The sequence below is a fragment of the Martes martes genome, assembly GCF_963455335.1.
Source record: "Martes martes genome assembly, chromosome: 10".
NCBI lineage: Eukaryota > Metazoa > Chordata > Mammalia > Carnivora > Mustelidae > Martes > Martes martes.
Window position 1 is genome coordinate 5,928,171 of NC_137898.1, and position 13,687 is coordinate 5,941,857.

Here is a 13,687-nt window from a genome sequence, read left to right on the forward strand (position 1 = left end):
AGCTGGGAAACCCCGACGGCACCGAGCCTGCAACTCAATCCTCCAAACCAGCCCGCGAGGCCAGAAGGCGGGGCTTCTGCGGGAGGGGCGGGGCTCCGCGGGTGGGCGTGGCCACAACGAGCAACCCCCGCCGGCTGTAGCGCCAGGGGCATAAGCGTCTCCGAGGCTCCTGCGGCCGTCCAATCACATGTCTGCATCTGCCGGCGCTCCCCGTGACGCTAAACTCCGTTCGGAGCTTCTATTGGTGGTAGCAGGCGTCCGTCTGCCACTATCCCCGCCCCAATACGGAAGCGGCGGGGTACTCGGGATCCGACTGCGGTTGGGTCCAAGCCATGGGGCAGCCCTGGGCGGTGGGGACCGTGGAGGGGGCGCCCACGCGGCTGCCTCTCGTGCTCACCGCGCTGTGGGCCGCGGCTGTGGGCCTGGAGCTGGCCTATGTACTGATTCTGGGTCCCGGGCCGCCCCCGCTGGGACCCCTGGCTCGGGCCTTGCAGCTAGTGCTGGCCGCCTTCCAGCTGCTCAACCTGCTGGGCAACGTGGGGCTCTTCCTGCGCTCGGACCCTAGCATTCGGGGCGTGATGCTGGCCGGCCGCGGTCTGGGCCAGGGCTGGGCGTGAGTGGGGCGCGGGAGCTGGGGGTTGGGGTGGGGGAAACAGGCTCCTTGGATAGGGGGAGGTGCCCTAGGACCAGAAGATGTTAGAACCAGATTACAGTAGGACCCGCTCGTTAGCGCCAGAACACTCTTACAGTCTGGGATGGTAGATCCAGAAGAAATATCATTCATTCACTTACAAATATTTAATGAGCACCTACTGTGTGCAAGGTACTGTTCCGGCCACTGGAGATCCAACAGAATAGATTACTGACCTCCTGGGGTGGGGGGGGCAGGTGATAAGCTATAGGTGTATAAATAAGGAAATTACGTAGAATGTTAGAAGATGGTATGGACACAAAAAGTAGGGCAGGGTAGAGGGTGTCCGGGTTGCAGTTTTAAATAGGGTAGTCAAAGTAGGCATTTGACTAAAGACTTTAAGGACGTGGGGGAGTTAGCCATGTGGGAATCTGGGGGAGAGCATTCCAGATAGAGGGAACAGACAGTACAAAGAGCGAAGCAGTTGTGTGCCTTGCGTGTTCCAGAACAGCAAGAAGGCCAGTGTGGCTGGTGTGGAGTGAAAGGGAGGGCTGGAAGGGTAGAGATAGAAAGACCCTGTAGGACACTGAAGGTTTTGCAACTCACTGCCAGTGAGATGGACAGCCATTGTAGGGTTTTGAGAAGAGAAGGAGGACACGACTCAGATTTTTTTTTTTGAGGTTTTATTTGACAGAGATGACAAGTAGGCAGAGAGGCAGGCGGTGGGGGGGTGGGGTGGGAAGCATGCTCCCAGCTGAGCAGGGAGCCCAATGCGGGGCTCGATCGCAGGACCCGGAGATCATGACCCGAGCCGAAAGCTGAGACTTAACCCACTGAGCCATCCAGGCGCCCCCACGACTTAGATTTTTAAGGATCAGCCTGTCTGCTGGGGTGAGACGATACCAGGAGGAACCGGAGCTGGGATCAATCAGGGAGAGAAGTTAAGAGTCTGCTGTGGTAATCCAGGTTAGAGTTCATGGTGACTTGGACCAATGTGGTGACCACGGAGGAGGTGAGAAGTTGGCTCCCGGATGTTGGAAGCCAGAGAAAGGCCTTAAGACTGGGCTGTCTGAGCTGCAAGAGCCCTGGCACCTTCAGTGCTCGAGCTGGAAGGGCCCAGGAAGGGGTGTCCGGCCTGCGTTTACGTATGATGGAGTTGAGGCTGTTAGGGCAGTGGCTGTGCCTGTTTCCCCAGGATGGGCTCCGAGGCTGAGCGGGCATGATGGGGCGCACTCCGAGCTGCTGGCGGAACTGACGCTGTGGTTCCTTCCCTGCAGTTACTGCTACCAGTGCCAGAGCCAGGTGCCACCGCGCAGTGGGCATTGCTCCGCCTGCCGCGTCTGCGTCCTCCGTCGGGATCACCACTGCCGCCTGCTGGGCCGCTGCGTGGGATTCCGCAACTACCGGCCTTTCCTGTGCCTGTTGCTTCACGCTGCAGGCGTCCTGCTCCACGTCTCTGTGCTGCTGGGCCCGGCCCTGTCTGCCCTCCTGCGAGCCCACGCGCCCCTGCACACCGCCGCCCTCCTCCTGCTGCCCTGGCTCATGCTGCTCACAGGTGGGGAGCTCGGGAGGCGCCCACAGAGGCGGAGGCCCTTGCAGTGGGTCATTCTGGTGGGGGAGGGGATTTCTGGCTGGTTCTCCTGGTTACATCCTGGGGACCCAGTTCCAATGTCATTTATGGGGGGGGGGTGAGGGCAGCCTTGGGATTCGACTGGTTATGCGGTACTGTAGAATACAGGGCCTTGACACAGGTACAGAGTTCTGGCTAGGAGAATCAGGCAAGGATTCTAGGTGTTGGCAGAGAAGGAAGGACCGGTGGGAGTTGGGGGCGGTGTTGGGATGGGAGGGAGCATTCTAAGTGAGGGGGGCAGCCCGAACAAAGGCATGGAGGATGGGCAGGGGGTAGCTTCAGACTGGATGGTGGAGACCATCCCTGAATGCTGGTATGAGGAGAGAGAGCCCTGACTTGCGTGGACACTGGGGAGCCGGTGAAAGTTATAGGCAGAGGGAAGCTCCAGTCTTTGGAAGTTGGGAGGTGAAGGCATGGATCAGGAGGCTGACTGAGAGGCCGTGTTCTGCATGACGCAGTTACTCCTCCCTGACCACTCTGAACAGTGGCCGTGTCTCCTCATCCTCTCCAAGCCCAGCTCTGGCCCTTCCCTGCAGCCCGGAGGGGTTGGGGAAAGGCCTTGGGAGGCCCCGTGGGGTTGTCAGTGTCTTGCTGTGACCACGCTGGCTCCCTGAGCAGCCCCCCACTGCCTCCTCGATGACCCACTGCTTCTGTGGAGACGCAGGCCCCCGGGCTATACTTCCCTGCACCCCACCTCTCTGTAGCCATTGCCCCCTCAAGCCCTGGGCCATGTAGAAATCGCGGGTGGCTGCGCGTCTGGGCGGGCGGCCCACTCAGTGCCTCAGTTGCTCAGCTTCTGGCCCTTCTCTCCATCTGACCCCCTTCACCCACTCCCACATCCACCCTACGCCTCAGAGGCCAAAGTGTGTCACGCCATGAGCTGGTCCCCCTCCCTGTCTGCTCCCCGCCTCCTCGCCCAGCCGGCTCTTACTCTTACACTCCAGGACGCCTGCCCTGTGAGCTCCGGGCCCCCCCCTTTCTGTCCGTGAGCACCCATCCAGCCTAGAGCCCTCACTTCCACTCTCCTGCCAACATCTCAGCCCTCTTGGCTCTGTCCTCCAGGTTGCCTTTCTGTCTTCTGTCCGCTGCTGCTGGGTGCTGAGAGCTGGTACTTTGTGGCCATTGGTCCCATGTCACAGTCATGGCAGCTGACCCCAGCTGGCCCTCATTCGTGTCTGGCCATGCTGGTTTCTCATAAGCTTGCTCCCCCTAATGACTGTGGCTCCAACCTTCCCACTTTCCTGTTCTCCAAGGCCCCGCCTCCCTTGAAATCTGTCACAGAGAAAATGTCAGTTGGTATGTCCTTTGTCCCATTCTCAGATCCGAAGCCAGGCTGACTGCCCCCACCTTCTCCTGGTGTCTGGCCCTTTGTCCCTGCTTGGAAGCCTCACTGTGGCCTGCTTCTTCTCCTGCCGACCCAGGCCCCCTCCACTGGCTTTTCCTGTACAAACCGTCTCGTCCCCACATCCTCCTCCTCCCTAGCTCTTGCCTCCTGGCTCCTCTCTTAGCAGCCACGCTTCTCGAAGGACTTCCCCGGGCTCATAGGCTGCTTTTCCTCACCTCCCACTGACTCCTGTACCTGCTCCAAACTGGCTTCTGCCCCCCTCCCCCTCCTGAGAATGCCTGGGTCCCCACAAAGCCCAGAGGACCCTTTTGAGGTCTCTTTGCTTCACGAGACCTTTCTGCCGCATAAAACTGCTGGCCTCCCACTTCCTGGAAAGGCTGTACCCTGGGCATCTCCAGGAGCTCGTACTGCAGGGTTTCTCCCTAAAGTTTTGGTTTCCCGCTCTTCTCTTGATCGGGTCCCAAAGGACCCGGTCTTCTGATGCTGAGGTCGTGGCACTGCTCCCATCCCTCTCTACACTCTGGCGGGTCTTGGAACAGCCTATGCCAACCACCTGCAGGTCTGCATGTTGGGGTTGGGCTTCTCTCCGGAGCTTCCAGAACTATCCACATACTCGTCTTACAGGCCCCTCTCCATCCTGCCTTAGGACCGTCAAACAGAATGTTTTCTCCCCTCTTTGCCTAGCAAATACGTCCTTCAGACACCCCCCAAGATGTCACTTAATTAAAACAGATGAAATCCACTTCCTTTAGCCTCCGAAGTCTGCTTGGCATTTCCCCACATAGCCTCTCTTTTTTAATGAAGTGGAATTCATATTACATGAAATTCGTCATTTTAACCCCTTCCTAGTATATCATTCAGTGGAATTTAGTGCATTCACAATGTGGTGCAGCCGTCACTGGTGCACCACCATCTTCATCAGCCCAGAACATTTTCATCAGTAGTCACTCCCCACTTCCCCGTGAGTCCCCCAGCCCCTGTGTGTCTCTGTGGATTTGCCTGTTCGGGATATTTCACAGACGTGACATCGTTTATGTGCCCTTTGTGCCTGGCTTCTTTCACGGAGCAGAATGACAGCAGCCGGCAGGTCATTATTTCAGCTGACTCGTAGTGCCCACTGTGGGCCGGAAGGCGCTCTACTTTCCCACTGTAACACACATCCCATCCGTAATTAAGTGAGAAGTCATCTGTCTGTCTGTGAGCGAGACACTGGGGTCAGAGCTGGTGTCCGCATTCCTCCCGGTGTCTGCCACCGCGTCTAGCACGTGGGAGGTGCTCACAGGTTTGTGACGAATGCAAGTCGGGTGTTGGGCAGGGGGCCGCGTGGGCTGGCCAGGGAGTAGCCCCTCGGCGTTTGCTGAGCAGAGGAATGAGCCCTGCTTTGTGGCGGAGGGTAGGGAGAGGAAGGGCAGGAGCTGGGCTTGGGGAGGGCTGGGCCCGCAGCTGCCCCCTGACGCTCTCGCTTTCTCCTTGCAGGCAGAGTGTCTCTGGCGCAGTTTGCCCTGGCCTTTGTGACCGACACGTGTGTGGCAGGCGCGCTGCTGTGTGGGGCTGGGCTGCTCTTCCATGGGATGCTGCTGCTGCGGGGCCAGACCACGTGGGAGTGGGCTCGGGGCCAGCACTCTTATGACCTGGGCCCTTGCCACAACTTGCAGGCGGCTCTGGGGCCCCGCTGGGTCCTCGTCTGGCTCTGGCCCTTCCTGGCCTCCCCACTGCCTGGGGATGGGATCACCTTCCAGACCGCAGCAGATGTGGGCCTCGTGGCGTCCTGATTCCAGGAAGAGCCAGAGGTGTGCAGGGAGAGGGTAGCAGGAGAGGGCGGCTTCTAACTCCTTTCGGGCCCAACTCCGGCCTCCAGTCCCATCCTTGGCCTTGCCCCTGCCCAGCTTGGACTCCGGTATCCAGGGCTTGGGTCCCGCAGCTCTGCCTCTGTTGGCCCCCCCGAGTAGAGCGGATGGTTTGGTAAGGGGCTGCTTGGCCAGCCTAGTCACCCCTTTGCTGGGTTAATAAAGTGCCCACTTGGTTCTTGGACTCCCTCCATCTTTCTGGGTTTCTGGTCCCTCGCTGCTGCCCGGGCTGCTTTTCTGGTTTCCTCTGATTGTCATGCATGGGAACCACAGAATGCCGACGGCTGAAGGGGCTGGGGCTCTGCCTCCTGTGGCTTTGGTGTGGTGGGTCTGGGGCAGCAGCGGACCAGGGCGGCGCGTGGTGATCAGGGAACGAGAATCCAACATCCTCAGGTTCAGGGCTTTACAGTGAGAAGCATCTCCGCCGGGCTGTGCCTCTCGGGCTAAACTGGTTCCAGGGGCAGCAGTTACGAGAGTTGATGTGATAAGGTCATGGGGCAGTGAATGGAGGAGTCAGGATTTGAACGCAGATCTTTGTGCTTTCTCCTTCACCCTTGCCCGGCTGAGGTAAGTGAGTAGCAAAATCGAGGCAGAGAAATCAGGGGGGACGTTCAGGCATCGGCGGGATCCTGCTCAGAAGGTGAAGCTCTTCCTCTCTGGGCTCTTCGGGAGCTCCCTGTTAAACGTCTTTATTTAAATATAGTGAACAGGGGCGCCTGGGTGGCTCAGTGGGTTAAGCCTCTGCCTTTCAGCTCAGGTCATGATCTCAGGGCCCTGGGATCGAGCCCCGCATCGGGCTCTCTGCTCAGTGGGGAGCCTGCTTCCCCCTCCCTCTCTGCCTGCTTGTGATCTCTCTCTCTCTGTCAAATAAATAAATAAAATCTTTAAAAATAAATAAATAAATAAATATAGTGAACAGACTTCCAGTTAAATGTGGCAGGTTTAAACACATGGGTTTACCTCTGTTTCCTTTTAAAATCTAAAATGACAGTAAAGACATAAAACATATACATCCACAAAGATAAAGAAACTAGAAGGGAGACAGGAGTAGACCAGAGAGCCTGATGACATTCTGAAAGATGGGAAGAGGCGGCTCATTTCCTCTCTTAGCAGAGAATTAGAAGTTAATTCCTGGATGGGCCGAGAGGCAGCCAAACTGCGCCCCAGAGCCCTGGAGAGGCTCAGAAACTCCTGGCACCATAGAAGGCAGGGTTTGGGACTGACAGTAGGGACTGACCTGAAGTTTGTATGATGAGCAGCTAGGTTGCCCCTCCCCACCCAGGGCCCCCAGGCAACTACCCCTCTGAGGTACAGGTGGGGGCCACCTGAAGAAGCTTGGGGTCTCAGGGGAAGGTGGGGGGTGAGGGGCTGGACCAAAAATGGGGTTAAGTGAGAAAGTCTGCAGATGCTGCTTTGGGTGGGGGAGATGTCATCCAGTGACACGGCAGGCTTGTCGCCCAGGAGCCCTCAGAGAGGCCCAACTTTCTGACAGGCCCTGTCCATACCCACAGAGCTTTGAGCTGCTAGGACTTCTCGATTTCCCCAAATGGCATGTTCAATTGCTAGTTCTTAACAGTTAGGAATGTGGCATGCCTGGCACTTGGGTGCTGCACAGAAGCACTGGCTGACTTGTTTCCTCCTCTGCTTTCTATTGTTTTTATTAAGTAGTAAGGAGATGCAAGAAAATATTTATAAAACAAACTCCCTCCATCCCCGCATTTAAGAAATAGAGACCACTTCCTTTGACGCCCCCGCTGTGCCCTTCCTGGGTGGAGAAAACACTGTGCTGTCTGAATCATTCCCTTGCTTTGCCTTGTAATTGTATTACCTAGGTTTGTATTGGTTTTGCATACGTTTGAATTTTATGGAAATGGAACCATACCGTGTTTATTCTTCTGTGACTTGCCTTTTCACGCAATATTACGTTTCTGAGATTTATCCAGATGAATGTGTAGAGCTGTAGGGCATTCCTTCTTGGTATATAGTGAGTCACTGACTGTACCACAATTAATTTTTCCACTTTGTCACCTCTGTTGTATGACTCCCTAAGTCTTGGTCCTTGCTCTTCCATATAAATTTTAGAATGCACTTGCCAAGTTCCACCAATAAAAAATCCCTTTGAGATTGTGAATGAAACCCAACTGAGTCTATAGATCAGTTTGGGAAAGATCAACATCCATATGAAATTGAAATTGCATTTTTCAATTCATGAACATGGTATGTCCATTCAATGTTTTCAATAAAGTTATATACTTTTTCTCATAAAGATCATGCCTTTTTTGGGTTAGATTTATTATTATTATTTTGAGAGAGAGAGAGAGCATGAGTGTGGGGAGGGAGAGGCAGAGGGAGAGGGAGAAGCAGGCTTCCCTCCAAGCAGGGAGCCTGATGCGGGGCTCGATCCCAGGACCCTGAGATCATGACCTGAGCCAAAGGCAGACGCTTAACTGACTGAGCCACCCAGGCGCCCCACAGATGGATTTTTAAAAATCTAGACAAGACTGTCTTCCAGTTAAAACATTTTGTCATTTATATTTATTGCAGTTAATGTACTTGGGTACATTATTTCTGCCACTTGAGTTTGTGCTTTCTATTTGTCTCACCCTTTGTAGTTCTTAGTTTTTACCTTTTTTTTTTTAAATTTTTTTTAATTTGACAGAGATCACAAGCAGGCAGAGAGGCAGGCAAAGAGAAAGGAGGAAGCAGGCTCCCCACTGAGCAGAGAGCCCGATGTGGGGCTCAGTCCCAGGACCCTGGGACCATGACCTGAGCCAAAGGCAGAGGTGTTAACCCACTGAGCCACCCAGGTGCCCAGTGTTTTACCCTTTTTATTTAAAGTTCCAGGGTCCTGGAGTCCCAGGATCAAATCCTGAATCAGCCTCCCTGCTCACAGGGAGTCTGCTTCTGGCTCTGACCCATCCCCACCTTTGCTTCCTCACACACTCTTAAATAAATAAAATCTTAAAAAAAAAAAGTTCCATGGGATGGAGTCCCGCATCGTGCTCCTTTCTCTAGCAGGGAGACTGCTTCTCCCTCTACCTGCTGCTCCCTCTGCTCTGCTCTCTGACAAATAAATAAAATCTTAAAATCTTTTAAAAAAAAGTTCCTTTGTGCTGGGTGCAGAATTCTAAGTTAATAGTTATTTCCTCTCAATATGTTAAAAATACTATTCTGTCTTTTGGTTTCCATTGTCGCTGTTACAGCAACTGTCATCTATTGTTTATCCTTTGAACATACTTTTGTCTCCAATGCTTTTAGGATTTTTTGTCTTCAGTATTCTGCAGTTTACTGTTATGTGCGTGAGTGTGGTTTTCTCTGTATTTACCCTCATGAAATTCCTTAGGTTTCCTAATTCTGTGAATTGATGTCTTTCATCAGTTCCAGAAGATTCTTAGTCACACCTTCACATATTTTCTCTGTCCCGAATGAAGCTCTGATGAGACCTTTCTACTCCAGCCTCATATTTTCTATGTTTGGCATTCTGGATAATTTCTACAGATCTACTTTCCAGTTAGGTCTTTGTTCAGCTGTGAAACCCATCTATTGACTTTCTTTTTTTAGCGGTTGTGCCCATTCCTCCATGAGTTTTACACATTAAATATTTTATTCTCATTTCTAGTTTTGTTTGCTTCTTTTTCAGATTTGCTTGGTCATTTTATATCTTCTCTTGCTCTCTACTTATATTTTAGGGTTTTTTTTTCTTTAAATATCTTGAAGACACACATCTTACATTGTTTGGTAATTCCAATATTTTAAGCCTCTGAAGCCTGAGTACACGGGCTATTGTTTACGGTGGCTCCTCTTCACAATGTCTTATTTTCTTGCAATTTGTGGGTCTGACTATGAGTTCATATTTCTTGGCATTTTATAAAGGGGGATTGTTTTTGGGAATGGGTCAACAGTAAATTCCTCCAGAGAGGAAAATGTGTTTCTAAGTCACCTGATGACAAATCCTGCACCACTTTATTTTTTAAAAAGATTTTGTTTGTTTATTTGAGAGAGAGAGACAGCAAGAGACAAAATACAAGCAGGGGGAGTGGGAGAGGGAGAAGCAGGCTTCATGTTGAGCAGGGAGCCCGGTGTAGGGCTCAGTCCAGGACCTCAGGATCACGACCTGAGCGGAAGGCAGTTGCTTAACAACTGAGCACCCAGGTGCCCCTGCACCACTTTATGCTAACTTTTCAGCTGTGGGTCTTTTGGACCACCCAGGTATTGTCAGTTTAGGTTGTAAACCTAGTCATGCGGGCTTATGGGCAAAAATTCTCAGGAGATGGGGCGCCTGGGTGGCTCAGTGGTTTAAGCTGCTGCCTTGGGCTCGGGTCATGGTCTCGGGGTCCTGGGATCGAGTCCCGCGTCGGGCTCTCTGCTCGGCGGGGAGCCTGCTTCCTTCTCTCACTCTCTCTGCCTGCCTCTCTGCCTACTTGTGATCGATCTCTCTCTCTGTCAGGTGAATGAATAGAATCTTTAAAGAAAAAAAAAAAAATTCTCAGGAGAGGTTTTCCTCCTGCTTCTACCTCGCATTAGACTTGGAGATAAGCAGTTGCCCTGCTGGTTCTGATGAGATTTCCGAGAACCAGCTTTTAGTTTTGTTGATTTTTCTCTACTAATTTCCCGTTTTCAATTTTATTGATTTCTGCTCTAATTCTTTTTTCTTTTCTTTCCTCCTACTTACTTTGGACTTATTTTGCTCTTATTTCCTAAAGTGGAAAGTTAAGTTATTGATCTTAGATCTTTCTTCTTTTTTAAAACATGCATTCAGTGCTGTACATTTCCCTTTAAGCACTGCTTTTGCTGTGTCCCACAAATTTAGTAAGTTGTGTTTTCATTTTCATTCAGTTCAAAAGATTTTTAAATTTTTCTTGAGATTTATTCTTTGACTCATGTGTTATGTAGAAGTTTGTTGTTTCATTTCCAAGTATTTGGGGATTTTCCAGCTATCCTTTTGTTAGTGATTTCTGGTTTAATTCCAATTTGACCTGAGAGCAATGTATTCTTTTGATTATTTTAAATTGATTAAGGCATATTTTATGGACCAGAATGTGGTCTGTTTTAGTGATTGTTCCATGTGAGCTTGAGGGAAAAAATGTGTATTCTGTTGTTATTGAAGTAACTCGCTAGAAGTCAGTTGTTGACTGATGGTTTGCTGGGCTCAACTATGTCTCTGAAGAGATAAAATAAAGATTGAACAGAGAACAGAAAGAGTTGAGAATTAAAATAATAGAATTTTAAAAACAGTTCCAGAGCAGAGCAGAAAGATAAAAATCCCTCAGACAGAAAGACAATGTGAGAACAGAGAGAATTAAAATAGATGATCAATCCTCTTCTCTCTGGAATTAACCATTTATCAGGTGCTGGGTTTAATGAGAATTCCAGAGCTAACAGAGACAATGGGAAAAAATCATCAAGAAAACAAAAGTTTGTAGAAGTGAAGGATATACATCTCCACACCCCACAGCACAACAAATAATGACACACAGTAAGGCATGTCCTGACATTTTAGAACCTCAGAGAAAGAGAAGGTCAGGAGCAAAAATGGTATGGAACTTCTCAACAGCATTACCAGAAATCTGAACACAAGGGAATAACTGCCTTAAAAATGATTTTTTTTTTTAAAAAGATATTTATTTATTTATTTATTTGACAGAGATCACAAGTAGGCAGAGAGGCAGGTGGGGGGCGGGGGAAGGCAGGCTCCCCGCTGAGCAGAGATCCTGACGCAGGGCTTGATCCCAGGATCCCAGGATCATGACCTGAGCCGAAGGCAGAGGCTTTAACCCACTGAGCCACCCAGGCGCCCCAAAAATGATTTTCTTGTGTGAAATTATTTTCAACTTCAAATTTTATGATCTGCTATCACACGTGGATGAATGGAATAAAGATTTTTTTAGACCATGTTTTAAAACTTTTAAGTCTAGTGACTTTTTAGAGAAGGTACTTGTGGATATGCTTCACCAAACGAGGGGTAAAAGAACTATGAAAGCTGAAGGCACGGGGCCCGGGAACCAGAGGATCTACTCAGGAGAAATGCTCTGCAGCCGTTTTAGGGAGCCAACAGTTCTCACTGAGCCAGGGGATGAAGGAAAGTGTCCGGAAAAAAAGAACCGTTAGACTGGAAGGGGGAAGAATGAACAATTGGTATATATACAAAACAAAGCAAAGGAAAGAAAAAAAAAAGGCAATTGTTAACTCCATGAAAAATTCAAAAGTAATTGAATTATATCCCAATTTTTGACTCTGCAGTGAATAACTTTCACATTGTACTATAAATAGCAATTTAAACAGTGAGTATTAATTTACCTAAAAATTGAGGCAAGAAGGGAGCAAGGTCCTGTCACAAGGGAGCTAAAGGCTCATCTGTTAGAAGAGAGCCAACAGTGTCTAGAATGAGAAATCAAGCAAGAGTAGTATAAGCAAATATATATATATATATATATATATATATATATATATACACACACACACACACACATATATTATATATACATATATACACATATATATTATATATACATATATATGTGTGTATATATGTATATATATACATATATATATATAAATTTTTCATTTTTTTCTTAGAACAAGAGCAGGGGGCAGAGTAGGAATAGAGGGAGAGAGAGAATCTTTTTTTTTTTTAAAGATTTTATTTATCTATTTAACAGACAGAGATCACAAGTAGGCAGAGAGGCAGACAGAGAGAGAGGGGGAAGCAGGCCTCCTGCCAAGCAGAGAGCCCAATGTGGGGCTCAATCCCAGGACCCCAAGATCACGACCTGAGCCGAAGGCAGAGGCCCAACCCACTGAGCCACCAGGCGTCCCAAGAATCTTTTTTTTTTTTAAGGATTTTATTAGAGAGTGAGTGAGTGGAAGAGCTCAAGCAGGGGGAGGAACAAAGGGAGACGGAGAAGCAGACTCCCCGCTGAGCAGGCAGCCCGATGTGGGGCTCGATCCCAGGACTCTGGAATCATGACCCAAGCTGAAGGCAGATGCTTAACCGACTGACCCACCCAGGCGCCTGGGAGAGAAAGAATCCTAAGCAGATTCCTTGCTCGGTGTGGAGCCCGACATAGGGCTCCATGTCCTGGCCCTGAGATCATGGCCTGAGTCAAAAATCAAGAGCTGGATGCTTAACCCACTGAGCCACCCAGGTGCCCTGAAGCGTATTTTTAAAAGAAATAGCTAATGGGGCGCCTGGCTGGCTCAGTCAGTGGAGCACGTGGCTCTTGATCTTGGGGTTGTGAATTCAAACCTCACGTTGAACTCAGAGAAATTACTGAAAAAAGTAATAGCTAAGAGAACTGACAATGACTGTAGCAAGGGAGCAGTCGTGGGTAACGGGGAGAGGCTATTTTCTTGTAAACTAACTCCGTAGTTCTGAGTAGGTACGTTTTTAGAAAAAGACCTTTTACAAAGACACCAACCGCCCTCGTCCCCAGTGCGGACAGCCCCCTGAAGCTCTGACTGGCGAGGGCGCGGGGCGGCGCGCGTCGCCCTGGCTCTCTGTTGCTCCACGTGTCCACGGGGACACAGTTCGCACAGGTACGGCGTATCCCACCACACGGACTCTCAAGAGGCACTGGGCTTTGGAAGTTTCTCCACTTTCCTCATCATGAAAGAGCTACGAACAGAATCCAGATCAGACTCTCTGTTCCAGGTTCACATAGTCGTCCCTTGATCGGGGTAGAAGAGAGTCTACGGTCACGTGGCCCAGCACACACACCCTGCGAAGAGCTAGCCCCGTCCCAGAGACAAGGGGCTCATTTCCTTCTAGAGCAGGCCTTTCCAACTCTGCTAAGCTCTCTCAGGAAGTTCTTCAGGTTAAGTTAAAATCTCTCCGACGGACGGTGACACTCGCTGTGTTTCTCTCTCCATTTCCGGGTGAACCGCCTGCTTGCTCCGACCGCGCCCCACTTGGCTCCATCTAGAGAGCCCTCACCGTTCTGATGCAACTGATCTATGTCTGCGAGCGGCCAGACTGTGCACAGAGGAGGGGGATGGGCTCTCTCTTGGGTCCAGACCTCATGCTTTCTCTTTTTTAAGTAGGCTCCACACCCAGCAAGGATCCTAACACGGGGACTGAACTCCCCACCCTGAGATCAAGAGTAAGATGCTCAACCGACTGAGCCCCCCATGCACCAGCCCCCCTTGCTTCTCTTAACCCGGCCCCAGAATGCATTCCTTGGAAGGGTTAGGGGGTGGGCTGTGAGCTGTGCACGCCAATCCCTCACTGGTGTCCT

The 13,687-nt window shown here is 50.6% G+C and overlaps 1 protein-coding gene across 1 annotated transcript; it reads left to right on the forward strand.

Moving 5' to 3' along the window:
* Window positions 1-290: 290 nt before the first annotated feature.
* ZDHHC24 (zDHHC palmitoyltransferase 24) lies at window positions 291-5,637 on the forward strand. The gene is made up of 3 exons (XM_080817659.1): window positions 291-613; window positions 1,909-2,186; window positions 5,083-5,637. Exons 1-3 carry the CDS (start codon window positions 333-335, stop codon window positions 5,376-5,378), a joined length of 855 nt encoding a protein of 284 aa, XP_080673785.1. The 5' UTR covers window positions 291-332; the 3' UTR covers window positions 5,379-5,637.
* The last annotated feature ends 8,050 nt before the right edge of the window (window positions 5,638-13,687 follow it).